A 13,791-nucleotide genomic window follows, 5' to 3' on the forward strand; every position below is an offset into this window, starting at 1 on the left:
CACACACACACACACACCACTGACCATTTGCCCTCATGGAATTTCAAAAACTTTCAAGCTATCGTAAGAATAGGGCACATTTCAGAATACAGGATATCCCACTGGCAGACAGGCAGACTCTACTCACATAAGCTAGATTCACATGAAAGATTATAGATATAGATTATATACAGACTAGTCTATATCTATAGACTAATATCACAACTATGGCTGCAGACCTGGCAATTGAGTGTCAGGTGAAAGCAGCTGCCACTTCTGAAAATATCATCCTGAATGGCTTAAAACCAGCATCAATATTCCAGATACTCCGGGGAAAGGGCTTCATGAATTTCCAGCTCTTAACAATGTAAGGGTAACCAAAGACTGGTAATTTCCAAGCTAGGCCTTTTCAGTTGCACATCCACCTCCACTGAGATCTGTCCTCCCACCAACCACAATCAGCTTTATTATTAGACCTACCCAGCCCCATGTCTCCTTTGAAGTGGGCCAAATAAGAGAGAGGTACAGCAATGCCAATTCCTCATCATAAGGCACTCTAGGACCAGATAATCTCTAGATTTTTACTTTGCAGCAGTGTACAAGGTAAAACAAAAGCTTTCTGAGTAAGTTGCAGTCCATGCTAATACTTCCACTGTCACCACACACCTGTTTAAATTCCATGTGTGTCAGTCCTTGTTATGGCACAGTGTGCCCAAGACAACCCAGCCACTGTAGAAAGGGGGGAGGAAAAAGCAAAAAAGGAGAACTTTTCTCAAAGACATCTGACAATATTCACTTTACCTGCTCTCTCAGTGTCACTCCCCAAATGCTCCCTCTGTTCAATACACTTCAAATCTCTTTTCTTTGGAGTATATGTGTGTGCGCACGCAGAGGTATTACTGGACTGAAGATCAGCTTCAGCTCCCTGAACAGACCCCCACTCCCATACCTAGGGCAAGGTGCATCTTACTCATACCTTATCTTGTATTATCTGTAATTCCAGATTCTTCCCAATCCTTTCAAAGTCTGCTAAGAAACATTCACCCACACCACGAAGGACAGAATTAACCAGATCACTCCACAGAGAGGTTCCTCACCACCAGCTTCTCCAGTTCTTTGTGTGGTAGATGTGTTAAAAGACAAAAGTCCTATTCCTATACCATTTATTGTTGTTGTCAAGTTCAGGATATGTGGCTAACAAATAAGCTACTGAATATACCACTGAAACATTTGAGACACCTATGACAGAAGCTACTGGGAAGCAAGTATTTTCCCTGTTCTTCAGCCTGATCTTCAGAGTGAAATGCAACCTTGTGTGTAGGGAAAAGAAAAGGCTGGGCTCTTAATTAGGTCCTATTTAAATCTTAATTAATCTTGTTTAGCAGATTTAAGAAAAGGAGAGAACTTGCTGCCATCATCAGAACAGTGGTGAATTTCACTCTGGAGGAAAAATAAGGCATCACATCATTTATTTAGACTCTCTTGAATGGTTGTCAGTCTTACCATTCTCTGTAGCATAATAATTTTTGGTCCTAGGTTCCTGCTAACTGTGAAAATATGGATCAGCCTCAGAGTAAAAACTATGTAGTCCAAACAGAAAATGACTCTCCCAGAATACCAAGAACTTTCATTGGATGAATGAAGCCTAGTGGAGAGGAAAAAAAGAAAATGAAGGGAAGTGCTGTGCAAAGCAAGAAGATAGAAAAAAAAATCCTGAAACTGAAACAGTTTATGGGAAGTAGAAAGTGAGTAATTATGAAAAAGGGCACAGACACTCAGGGCCCCATCCCCTTACCCTCCCACTCCCATCTGATGACATGTGGTAAAACTGGTTAACCTGCAGTTTGTTTACACACGTCCTATTTTAGCTAAATCATTGCTTTGTCTCCCCTCCCCTTCTTAAATATTAACAGCAAGGGAATCTTGTACCTTTAGCTGCTCCTTTAGCCCTCCCGAAACATCACAGTGCAATGATCACTCTCGTGAACCAAGGCAACAAGAACTAAGTTACAACTGACTGAACGATTATACCGTAAAATGTATTTCCATGATTTCTTTGTCATTATTAACTCACCATTCGTATAAACCAGCCTATATAAGTTAATGAGATTCTGTTAGAACAGTAGAGGTGGAATTACAGTCCTCTTAAATACAACACGCTAAAGCTGAAGCAGTCTATACCATCCATACTAAACAGTCAATAACAGAAGACACGGGAAATCCCAAAGAAAACTTTTAGCTCTCTGAGACATCATACAAAGTTGCAGGGAATGGCAAGATGGATAATGTGCTCTCTACAGCCATTCTTGAAGGGAATGTCATAAAATTTAATACCATTTCAGTAATCTCTTTGTTAAAATGGTCATGGAAAGCCAAGTATTAAGAAGGGCTGTTCTGCTGGCCCAAGAAGATCTGAATTTAGGGAAGCTTCCTCTGAGTCCAGAAATGGACTCAAATTCCATTAACTGAACAGGACAAAACATTTTTTGTTAAGATTTAGAGTCAAGGTTTCGTCGTCTTTGTGGCCTTCATAAATAACAGTGAGTTTTCTCCCCACAAGTAACAAAGACATTATTTCCCAAAATCTAGAGGTTATAGTCAAAACCTGGAAAGGAAAAAAAAAGCCATACCATGGCCACAAGAAAAGATACTACTCACCTGAATACAATCCCTGCTATGAAGTAAAAGATTGCTAGCGTATCCATGACATTCCACAGATCTGAGAAATACTTACTGCCATTTGTGTACCACTGGAAAGTAAAAAGAGCAGAAAGTAACCACCATGTAGCACTGGCCACTGACTTGGGGAACTCATCCATCAGTACTTCCTCCCTCCCATGTCTCCCGCTGGAGCTCCTCATGGGTAAATATTCTATCCACTGCAATAGCTAGGATTGCTTATTTGTCAAAATACGGTTTCAACACACAGAATGGATATATCAGAGTTCAGATTGCTTGTAATTCCCCCCAAAATTTTTTAATATACACAGCAATACCAGAAATTACTGTCAATGTATTTTCTACTGCTAACTTCTGATAAAACTATGGGTGAAGATTTTCTGTTTAGGGTTTGTTAACAATTTTACTCCTCCGTCCAGATGTCCTAGACTAATGTTTTTGCACTGGCACCAATAAGCAAATTGGTGACACCAATACGCAAACACAATGGGATTTATTGTGCCGAAAGGACACAACTCAATGATATGGAGGCTTGTGCTCTGATGGAGTTGAAGAACACACCTAACAAACTGAGATTACTACACATAGAGAACACATGCTGCCACGGGACTTTCGGGTAGATCATAGTATGCTCCAGCAGAATCACTGCCAAATAGGTTAAGAGTGTCTTGCTTGACCTACTGAGAAAGAATGACAGTATGGGGTCACTTGTTTCAGGGCAGTTGAAGTACTCTAATCTGTGTTTTCTTGCAGAGCTCATTCAGTAATGACTTTGGTCAAACATGCAGACTTAATTTATGCTTTAATTACATGCCTTTCCATTTCTGAATTGCAAAGCTGGTGAGAACATCTGCCATTCCCCAAACTGAACTATAGCTAGTGCACCCTAGATGCAAAGCATGTACAGGAATCAACTTCTGGATCCAGGTCAGTACTGACTCACTATGAAAAAGCAGCTTAACCAGGAAGAAAAAAAAAAAAAAAAAAAAAAAAAAAGTCTCCACCAACCCCAGAGGAACAAACATAGTCCTTGATCACAAGGAAATCCCACTGTAAAGCCTCTGCTGAATGTCACCCCTTTACATTAACCCACAATTTTATCCATGTTTAACTTGTCTCCAGTAAATAGCAAGATCAGCCCAAAACCATTACTTCACATTCAGCTGCTGAAAATAATTTCATGCATTGACAGATAATTGGAGGTGCAACAAGCCTTGAAAATGCTACAGGCTACCTTGTCTGCAACTTCCCAATTTCTGAAAGAGTATAAACTGCTTATGTAGCAGAATGCTGGCACCTAGTGGCCGAAGACATTAATTTCGGGTTTTCTCTGTGTATCCTAGGGGCTTTAACTTGCTATGCACAGGTATGTGAGGGAAGTAGCTCTGTTTTCTTTTTCAAACTTTCAGTAAAATAACCAAAGCGCTAATAATAATTCTGAATCAGTAGAGTGAAGATCAGTTAATCACCCTAATAAGTGAGATCTCCAAGGAATGTAATTCTGTACTCAATACTTAAGGGAAACATACAGACACAATGGGAAGGAAGTCCTTCTGAATGCAAAGAAATGAAAGCTCAGTTTCCTGTTTCAGTTGCACAGTGACTGCAGTTTCTTCACATAATGGGATGTATTACCGAAGATCAACAGATCAGAATTTGGCAGCTACCAAGACACTACCCAGCACTTTAGTACTATACTCCAGTATCTTGGGACCAACGCACATCTTTCTTACTATTTAACCTGCCAAAGGTTGAGCACTGAGCGGAGACAGCATGTCTCAACACCCACAACATTAATTTAGGAAGTTGCTAGAGGGCAACAACCTAATGTCAAACAAATTTTCTTGCTTTCAGTAAGGTGAAGCAGCTAGAAATGACATTGAATGGGTGTTTTATGCAAACAGCTGGATACACAGAGTCCACATGGCTTCCACAAAGCAGTAAGTTTAACATTGAACTACAATTGTACTAAACGCAGCAGGTTTACAACTTATGCCTTTTATCAGGGCATCAATGGAAAAGAAATGGGTTTTGGTCTAGTACAGGAGCAGAGAGAGAATGGAGGCAGATATCTGTAAAAAAAAAAAAAAAAAAAAGAGAGAGAGATTTGCACTGCAAATCAGTCCTTTCAAAATCAAGCAGTTCCTACTGTTAAGAGTTAGCCTGCACGTAGGTGCTGTCCACATTCTTTCTCCATTTAAGAAAACTTTTTTTCCCCCCCTCTTTTTTCCTTTTTTCCTGCATATCCCACCAGTCTACCCACTCACCTGGCTGGAGGCTACATCCATGTAGCTAAGATAGCAGGAAAAAAGGCACCTCCAATTTCAATATTGCTATGATAGAAGCAAAAACAGGTGGCAGGGACTTGTGGTTCAGGTACAGATTGAGCCAACATGTCAAAAATTGGGATTTTTTTTTCTTTCCTCTCCTGCTTGGTGAAACAACCTGCTTTAAATCTGGAGTGACTTTTAGCAGCTTCACCTCCACAGAACATACATCACTTCCTAACCAGAGTTCTGACTTCTCCCCCAAACAAATTATGTGACTGCAGCAACTACAATAGGACCCCAGGCAACCTTACTCTTATTTCCATTTGATGAAAAATCAAAATGTGAAACATTCCTCTTTCTCTAAATATTAAGGGCACAGGTACTATTTTGACTGTAGAGTTAGACTGAGGCACTCTCAAATCCATCTGAGACAAAGCCAGGGAGGAAGTTTTCTGAGAAGCTTGGAGGAGCGGGGCTCTTCTGTCTTTGGCTTCTTAGCAAATTATTTCTGAAGCTAGGGCACTGGCTAAAAGATATGCCATAACTTGATTTCTTCAATATATTCTCTATTTTAGCTGACTCCATTCCCACGATCAGATTGGTAAAGTCTGGTCACTAGCTACTAGTGGGATTATTGGTACCTGAAGCTGTTCTACTTGCTCAAGGTAGTAAGAAATAATGGCATAGGCTGGAAAAAAAAAAAAAAAAAAAGGTTTTATCTCTAAGGCTTTTCCCAGGATCTTTGCTGGGTACACACACGAAGTGCAAGGACAGGTCCAGAGACACCAGAACCTAAATCAGCAGAAACAAACACTTCATTAGTGTTTTTATTGCAACAGAGTCTTTTAGTTTTCCCCCATTTTTCTTAGGAAGTAAAGTTGCCTTAAACAGGGTACCACATGGTCTTTTTAAAATTTTAATAGTCAATGTAGTAAGTTAAGCATAGTAGCATTAAGATTCAGCAATGCCTTTTGAGCTCACATAAGAATCTGTGGTAGGGTGTCCTGACATCTGAGTTCATGTACAGAATTTTGTAGCAGGGTGTCTTGATCCAGCAGATCACCCAGAAAAACTCATTTTGGAGATTATGCTTTACAGGATGATTGGAAAACAGCACTGCACTGAATTTGCACATCTGTTTCTTTTCCAGTTTCCCTGATCTCTCTTCTACACTCAAGCCCCACCATTCTGAATGCTGAATAGTGGAAATAGGCTTGCTTGAAAGTCAGTATCTTCACAGACAGCACAGAGCAATGCTGAGAAAGAATAAGAACTTATCTGGCATTTCTACTCTAGAAATAGTCTAGTCTAGTCTAGAAAATATTTCCTTTTTATCAGATATCAGGCCTCCTTCGATAAAGTGATCCGCTTATACACGAAGTGAGAAGCATATCAGTTAGGGGGATGCAGACTGGCTACAAAGGCAGTCCAGCACACTGTTCCCACATATCACCAGTATAAGTGGAGCAAGCAGTCCAAAGCTGGTCCTTGGGAATACATGGAAGTAGTAGCAACTCTTACGTTTGATTAAAAGAACATTAGAAATACTTAATAATATGTGGTGAAAAAATAATGTTGACACTGGCCCATTGGTCCACAAAGCAGGAATGTGAGGAAGGAGCAGGAAACATTTAATCGAGAAGTATGCATTTAGATGCAGCCTCCTTTAAATTTAACCTCTACATTCTCAACCGCTTTGGCAATCTGAGCCAAGCAGTCCTGAGAAATATCCCTAGTGGCATCAGTTTATTCACACAGCCTCAAAAACCCATTCACATTCCTCTTGGCCCACAAACACTGCAACTATTGTAGCATAAGTAGGAATTAAACATCATAAAAAATCATTGCTCCTCGAGTTCCCCAAATATATCTCACAGGAGGCAGTTCCCCTGTAATTTAGAAGCAGCCTGCACTGCACTATGCAACTACAGCAGGGAGGGGGGGAAGTCAAGGCTTTTCTAGCGCTGCCTACTTGTCTCACTTCATCACAAAGCAGGATGAAGACCAGCACGTAAAGGGTAATCTCCAGGATGGTAGGCTCCTTCTGGAAATCCATGAGCAAGATGTAGGCGAAGAGCAGCAGGAAAGCAATGTAGAAGATAACATTCCAGGAGAAGACCACAAACGGAGAGGTGAAGAAAGACACATAATACAACAAGAGTTTCTTACTCTTCTCCACAGGCTTTTTCCTGGAGAATTAAAGGTAGGAGAAGATCTCAAAACATAGCTTTTATGTCTGGAAACATTCATGCTCTTTGTCAAAGTGAAAATTAGAAGGATGCAAAATCTAGCACAGAATACTAAAGGCTGTCAACACATATTCAGGCAGGCCAGTCGTTCTGCATCCACTGGCTTCAAGCAAACAAGTAAAATGGCACATCTTAACTCCAGATCAAAACGAGAAAGTAATCTATCAAAAATCTCATTTAGCCACTAAATATGTTTATTTGAGCCCTTGTCTAATTATTAGCAGCATTCAGAAAGCATTTGTTAGTAGAAATGGCACAGACACTAAAGATAAGCCAAAAGAAAGCTGTCTGTGGTCCACTTACGCCCACTCTTGAGCTACAGCAGCCTATCAGTAGCCTTTCTCATGTGACCATGCTGTAACAAGAGAATCTACGAGTAGCAAAAGGTGAATCTGATTTCAAATCAGGCCATGCCAATCATCAGCTCTGATGTAAACCTCCCTATCTGTTCTCTGTGGATAAGTCAATTAACCTGCAACTCTATCATTTTTCCATCCATACAGCAGGCACGATCATCTCCTGCTTAGGTGAGCTGATTAGAATAAGCTCATTGCACAACTCAGCTACTACCATAAAGCAAAACACATGTTAACACTTAAAATGGAGAGATTTGTGGATGATAGAATATTGGAATAGTGTTGTTGTGAAGTCTCCATTCTTGGAGATATTCAAAAGCCTGAGTCTCCATCCCTAAGACATTCGAAAGCCAACAAGACATGGCTTTAGGCAAACTGCTGACCCTGCTTAGAGCAGGGCTTGGATTAGAAGACCTCCACACACCTCTTCCAACTTCAATTATTCTATGATTCTAGGACTACATTGACTTGCTTTACTTCTGCTAATGAGAACCCAGTTCATTACCTGAATGAGATGAAACCACAGCCAATTAAAGGGAAAAAGAACAGACACAATATAATCTTCCAATTCTTGGTATCTCTTGAAATTTCTCCATACCACTGCTTGGAAAGGAAATTCTGCAGGGAAGAAGAAAACATCCTAGTTTCTAACAGCAACAAAATAACCCAGGAATACTATCAGATGATATTTGATTTAGAGAAAAGCTTTGAGATTTAAAACAGAGGAGTAACCAGGATTACCAGTTCAATAATACGAAAAGCTTTCTACATCAGTTACAATACCCTAGTTGCTTAATCCAGCTATTCTCTCTACAGGATTAGTTCAAAGCAAAGTTGAGCAGGACTTGACAAGATTTGTATGGTACTTTTATACCACGTAGTACATTCACACTATGTGCACACAGAAACTGTGCCAAGAGAGAAGTCAGTTCTGGCAGGCTCTATCATCTTGCTAGCTATGATTTAGAGCTCTAAATCAAACCTTCCCCTCTTGAATTAACATGTGTGGACAAATCAGCCACTTCCTATTTCAGCAAGAGGAGCCAGGTACCTTGTCCTCAGCCAGCCACAATCAGTGCTCTCTGGTATACATTTCCTACCACTGCAATCATTTATTCTTTAAAGATACTGCAAGACACAGCTTCTTCACCCTCTTGCAAAGCTCAGTGCTCACACTCTGGGAGAACAGTGTCTGAGTCGTGGCCTTTCACAAACTATTCATGTGAAGGTAGCATTTTCACAAGAATATTTGCTTTATTTTCTTTAGAATGACCTAGATCATAGAAGTCACAGAAACCTGTGTGCCTTCTTTTCACTAATATTACCTGCACTCCTGGCTGTGCAATGAATTGCTGGTCTTTAGCTTCCACTGCTAATTTCAGGCAGTTGCTCCCTCCCCAGGCTTCACAGGAATAGGTCAGCAGCTGCTCAGCTAGATCTTCATCACTGCTGTAGCATTCAGTAAACAGCTCTGGAGGACAGAAGCAGCCCCACAAGGGGAGAAAGTAACTCTATCAAATCTGCCCTTGTCCCCATTTAGCCACAGTTGCATAGCCCAAAAGGCAGGAATTCCCCAGTCTAACATTCGTCTGGTACTTGCTGCATATTTCTACTACATTTTCTATCACAATCACTCACACATTAGTTCCAAGTTCAGACTTAATTTTCCACTAACTCAGATGCATTTGTCTTCCATGACTTCAAAAACTATAATACACATATACATACACACAAAAGCTCTTTCCACACTTTCAGCACTGTAAAGCATCATGCATGTTGCTTTACCACTCCAACTGCACATACTAAGTTTTCATACAGAATTCATGTCTGAATGGAAAACTGTAGTACTCAATAAGTTTACAAAGAACTACACCACTGAGTTCAGTTCTGCACTAAAAACTGAGGAAAATACGAAATTCTGCAATTCATATGACTCCATACATCTGCTTGGTTCATTTTATTTTCATTCGTCACTGATATGATGATTACAGTCAGTCTCAATAGTCCCATATTACCAGCAGAATTAAATGAGAAAACAAGAATCTGATGCTTTCAGGCTGGGAAATGCATTCCTAACATGTCTGTTTCAGAAAAGCCATGATGTTCTTATTCTATCTCTGGAATTTTTATACTAGTCATACATGTGGAGTGAAGAAACAAGTCTGACTTGCAGGGCATATCTGCATAGAAGGCAGCTATTTAAACAGGAAACAAGTTTTAGACCTATGATGCATTGCTTTGAGTGTTACCAATACAAAGCTAAGGCAAAATCTCAGACCACAGTTTTACACAGGCTTTCAGCTGCAATACTTGATAAAGAAAGTTATTTCTGTCTCCATCTCTGCACATTCCCCCCTGGTAGATATCTCTGTTGGCATATCCATGGCAGAGTGCAATATACCGCTGCCCTGAAAAGTGATCAGTTTTTAGAAAACAAATCCACCTTCACTAGAAATTCTCCTCTCAAAGAGCTTATTTCCTTAGGTACTTCACAAACAGCTGTGCTACCATAACGGCAAGGAAGTACATGTGCAGCAATACCTTCAGCTAGCATTGCCAGATATGCTACAATATGCAGATAAGTTTTGATGAATTTCCCCACAGAATTCAGTGGTACCTGTTCACTTCATAAGGTCTTGCTAAATAATTAGGCCTAAAGAATGCACATACCTTTAAGGAAAAAAAAAAAAAAAAACACAAACACACACATATATACATATACAAAACAGTTTTTTCCCTGTGAAATATAAGATACTTTCTGGTAACAAGCAACAGATTTTCAGCATAGCCCTTTAGAGGGCCAACTCCCACAACCAGCTCCATTATTTAGCAGATAGCGTTAGAGCTTTGTAATCATTCGGACATACACACAAACAAAACTAAGGCTAGAAGTTCAACAGGTCAATTTAGACTCCATTAGCTCCAGAACAGGAGCAAACATGCTCTGCTTTCATCAGCAATAAAACAATATCCACACCTAGAGATTTTCAAGATTCAGCTAAATAAAGCCATGGCTGAACAGATTTAGCCCTGGTGATAGTCCCACTTCAAGTAGAAGGTTGGCCTCCCAGGTGCTTTCAACCAACATTTCCATGAAGTTTCCCTGTTCAGCCTGCAGGACTATAACTTCACAGTCACCTAGTCTGACCTACGGTGATGACAAAAAAATATTTGGGAAGCAAATGCATTTCTGGATTCACTGTTTTCCACTTGCAGATCAGGCAAGAGTACAAGGCTATAACCTGCAATAAAGCGGCAGAGGCAGCACTGTATTGTATTTCCCTCTTAGGTCAGGAATAAAGGTCCTGCATTGAGCTGTACCACAGATGAGCTTGAACTTCTTAAAAGGTGGGTGCTACAAAATAAATCCCTGTTCTAGTGTCTACTGACCATGCTGGTTTTCATTTGCATGTTTCTGATGGTTTATTAGGTACTGATGAAACATTAGCAGTGTTCCAAAAATTGAAGTCCTTAAAAAAAGAAAAAATACATCTGTCTCCTCTGACAGCAATTACTTCATTAAATAAGAAACTGGTGGTCACTCCAGCCCCTCGAGATGCTGGGTTCAAGATTCTGAATTGCTGACAGTGCTTGCAATAGGAGAAACTGGAGGTCATACAAAGGAAGAAAAATAGTCGAGCAAGATCTGCTTTCTCAATAAATGACACTGAACTGCTTGTCTTCTTGGAATTAGGTAGATATTATTTTGTAGTTCAAAACTTAGGAGTCTAATCCGCTTTTATCTCAAATTTTTTCTCCCTCCCTTAAAGGTACTCATACAAATCTGAAGGGTGGCTCTTCCCAACCTGACTATGGCTAGTACTCATATGCTAAGAAAGCTTCCCTGATTCTGTACTCTCCTCTCCATTTCTAGGAACTCCTCTTTCTTAGCCTTACCATTAGAACTATGTGGTTTTTTTTCCCTCAAGAAAGGGAACACTCTTCAGGCAGAACCAAACAGCCTCAACCGGGAACAGGTGGTATGGAAGGGACTTCCAAGTAGTAAATCAAGTTTTGGCATTAAAGGGAAGCATTTAATGTTGGATATCTACATTTTTATAAATAAAGCTTTCCTTCTACTTCCTTTTGAAATGTCTGAATTTCTATGGAGCATTTCAGGCAAATTCAATGAATTGCCTTGCCTTGCATTCAGCTGAACAAAACCAGCAGGGTTATCAGTTTGTTTATTGGCACAGAACAAAAACATCACTATGCCATCATTGCTACATATCATATCTGAAGATCATTAAAAGATACAACATCCCAAGAAATGAAACAAATTCCTGACCTCTCATCCCCTCTATTCAACTTCCATAAGGACTTGAAAAAGGCACTTACCTACTGCTCTCGTCTCATACTCATTAGCAAGTTCTTCAGACTCACCAGCAGCATTTATATCATTCTTCACCTTAGCCAGGCTTTTCAGGAGTTTACTGGCCCCAAGGGCTGCCAAAGTGCAACCTCTGGTCTGTGGAAAGAGTAAAGTCATGCAAAGCCCTCTGCAAAGGAATTTGTAACATTAAAAAAAAGAGAGAGAGAGATGGAGGGAGGGAGGGAGGGAGAGATGTCCCTTTTGCTGTTCATTATGTGTGTTTCCAGTCAAGATCAGCACAAGAAGATCCAGTCTCAAAAAACCAGTAATCATCACTGTATTATTTTAATAACAACTTTGTTACCAATCTGAAAAGTTCACATATTTAATAGTTAGGTATCAGTTTTGCATTTCTGCCTGGAGATTCACAAAATGAGATCTTCTCCCCTGTGAGCTCCACCACATTTTTCACTATGCACCAGCCTGGAACCAGTTAGATCTACCATGAGGTGCCCAGACTGTTTTAGTGCAAAACATCCACATATGCAGGGAGGAGGCACTCCGTTTCAGACATACAGAACCACATGAACAGGAGTATCCAATAGCTTTGCTTGCATTACCCTAACATTTGTGACCTATGCATCACCCTCAGCTTTCTGAAACACTCTAGACTGGAATAGAAAGACTTTCATTGACATTATTTTATACAGTTATCATGAAATGTACTGTCTAATCAGAATTAGAAATGAATTTAAACCAAATATCTGGGATCAGAACACATCGGGACTGGGGAATGGAAGGGAACTAAGCATCCAAGATTGAACACAGATAAGAAATGTAAAACTGTATGTAATTAAATGCTAACTTGGCCTGCTGACTCACACTTGACAGTAGGAAAAGGCAAGTATGAAATCCACATCCAAACACAATATGGTAATATTAAATCTACTTAGAAAGCCACCTAGAAGTTACCTTTTGTGGCTTTGCGTTTGCAGATTGGATCCACAGCCTTCAAAGGCCTATAAACCAGAGACAAGGAACACTGCTATGCTGTTTGCAAAGGAGACAAAAAACAAACAAAAAAACTTACTTGCTCCCAGATGACTTTGGACAATTCTTTCTTGTTCTGAAGAATTGACCAAATAAACAGAGCTTGCAATGGATGCCTTGTGATAGGACATTCATCCTGAAAGAAAAAGTAACAACACCTCAGAGCTCAATAAACTGATTCTAGCTGGAACAAATCCTTAGCCTGACACCCTCTTTTTCATATTTTATTGCATTTACAGACAGCCCACTGATCTTCCAATCTTCTCTCTTGACTATCTGGTACTTGTCTCCCACCAACTTAGGAAAATACAAGGCTACCATAACTTATTTTATGTAAGAGACTCAGCCCTCAGTTATTCCTAAAATGGGCATCACAGATAATTCAGGACAAAGTCACGTTCTGCTTTATCCACATAGCTTAGTCACTCTGGTTCACAGCTTGACTTTGTTTAGACACCATGGATGAATAATCTCTAACAGGAATCCTAACTTTATGCCAATAGACCTTTGTGTTTAAGCAAGACCCAGAACTTCACGAAAACTTAAAAACAGAGAGGAAGTTTTATATCATCACCTTCCATTCGAGCAATTTGATTCTGGGGTGGTAAAGCTCTCATGAAATGATTCCTGAGCAGTAAAGGAAAATTTCAAGGAGCATAAGCTTCAGTGGAAACTCTTAAAGTGAAATAGCAGTTTCAAACCAAATTTCCCTGAATTTCATGTGTGTTGCATCTCCCTAAGTCCACAGCTGACCTCAGAACATTCATATCTGGAACTCCAGCTTCGTAACTCAGATATGGATCTGATGCTTGGATCTACCATGGTGAAACAATTAGGGAGTCTGATTCTGTCTGAAAATGAAATAAAGCCCAGAAGGTGCTTGGCATCCTTGCAGC

General features: G+C 40.0%; 1 protein-coding gene across 1 annotated transcript in view; it reads right to left on the minus strand.

Annotated features, from left to right (window-relative positions):
• TRPM8 (transient receptor potential cation channel subfamily M member 8) overlaps nucleotides 1–13,791 on the minus strand; it is a gene marked incomplete at its 5' end in the record, with an annotated part of 60,734 nt that overhangs the window by 16,202 nt on the left and 30,741 nt on the right. Inside the window, 8 exon segments of the mRNA XM_062578486.1 lie at nucleotides 1,483–1,624; nucleotides 2,638–2,729; nucleotides 6,901–7,117; nucleotides 8,039–8,151; nucleotides 8,859–9,004; nucleotides 11,872–12,008; nucleotides 12,010–12,032; nucleotides 12,936–13,031. Coding sequence (XP_062434470.1) covers nucleotides 1,483–1,624; nucleotides 2,638–2,729; nucleotides 6,901–7,117; nucleotides 8,039–8,151; nucleotides 8,859–9,004; nucleotides 11,872–12,008; nucleotides 12,010–12,032; nucleotides 12,936–13,031 — 966 coding nt within the window.

Source organism: Rhea pennata, chromosome 6, assembly GCF_028389875.1.
Source record: "Rhea pennata isolate bPtePen1 chromosome 6, bPtePen1.pri, whole genome shotgun sequence".
In the NCBI taxonomy this organism is placed as follows: Eukaryota; Metazoa; Chordata; class Aves; order Rheiformes; family Rheidae; genus Rhea; species Rhea pennata.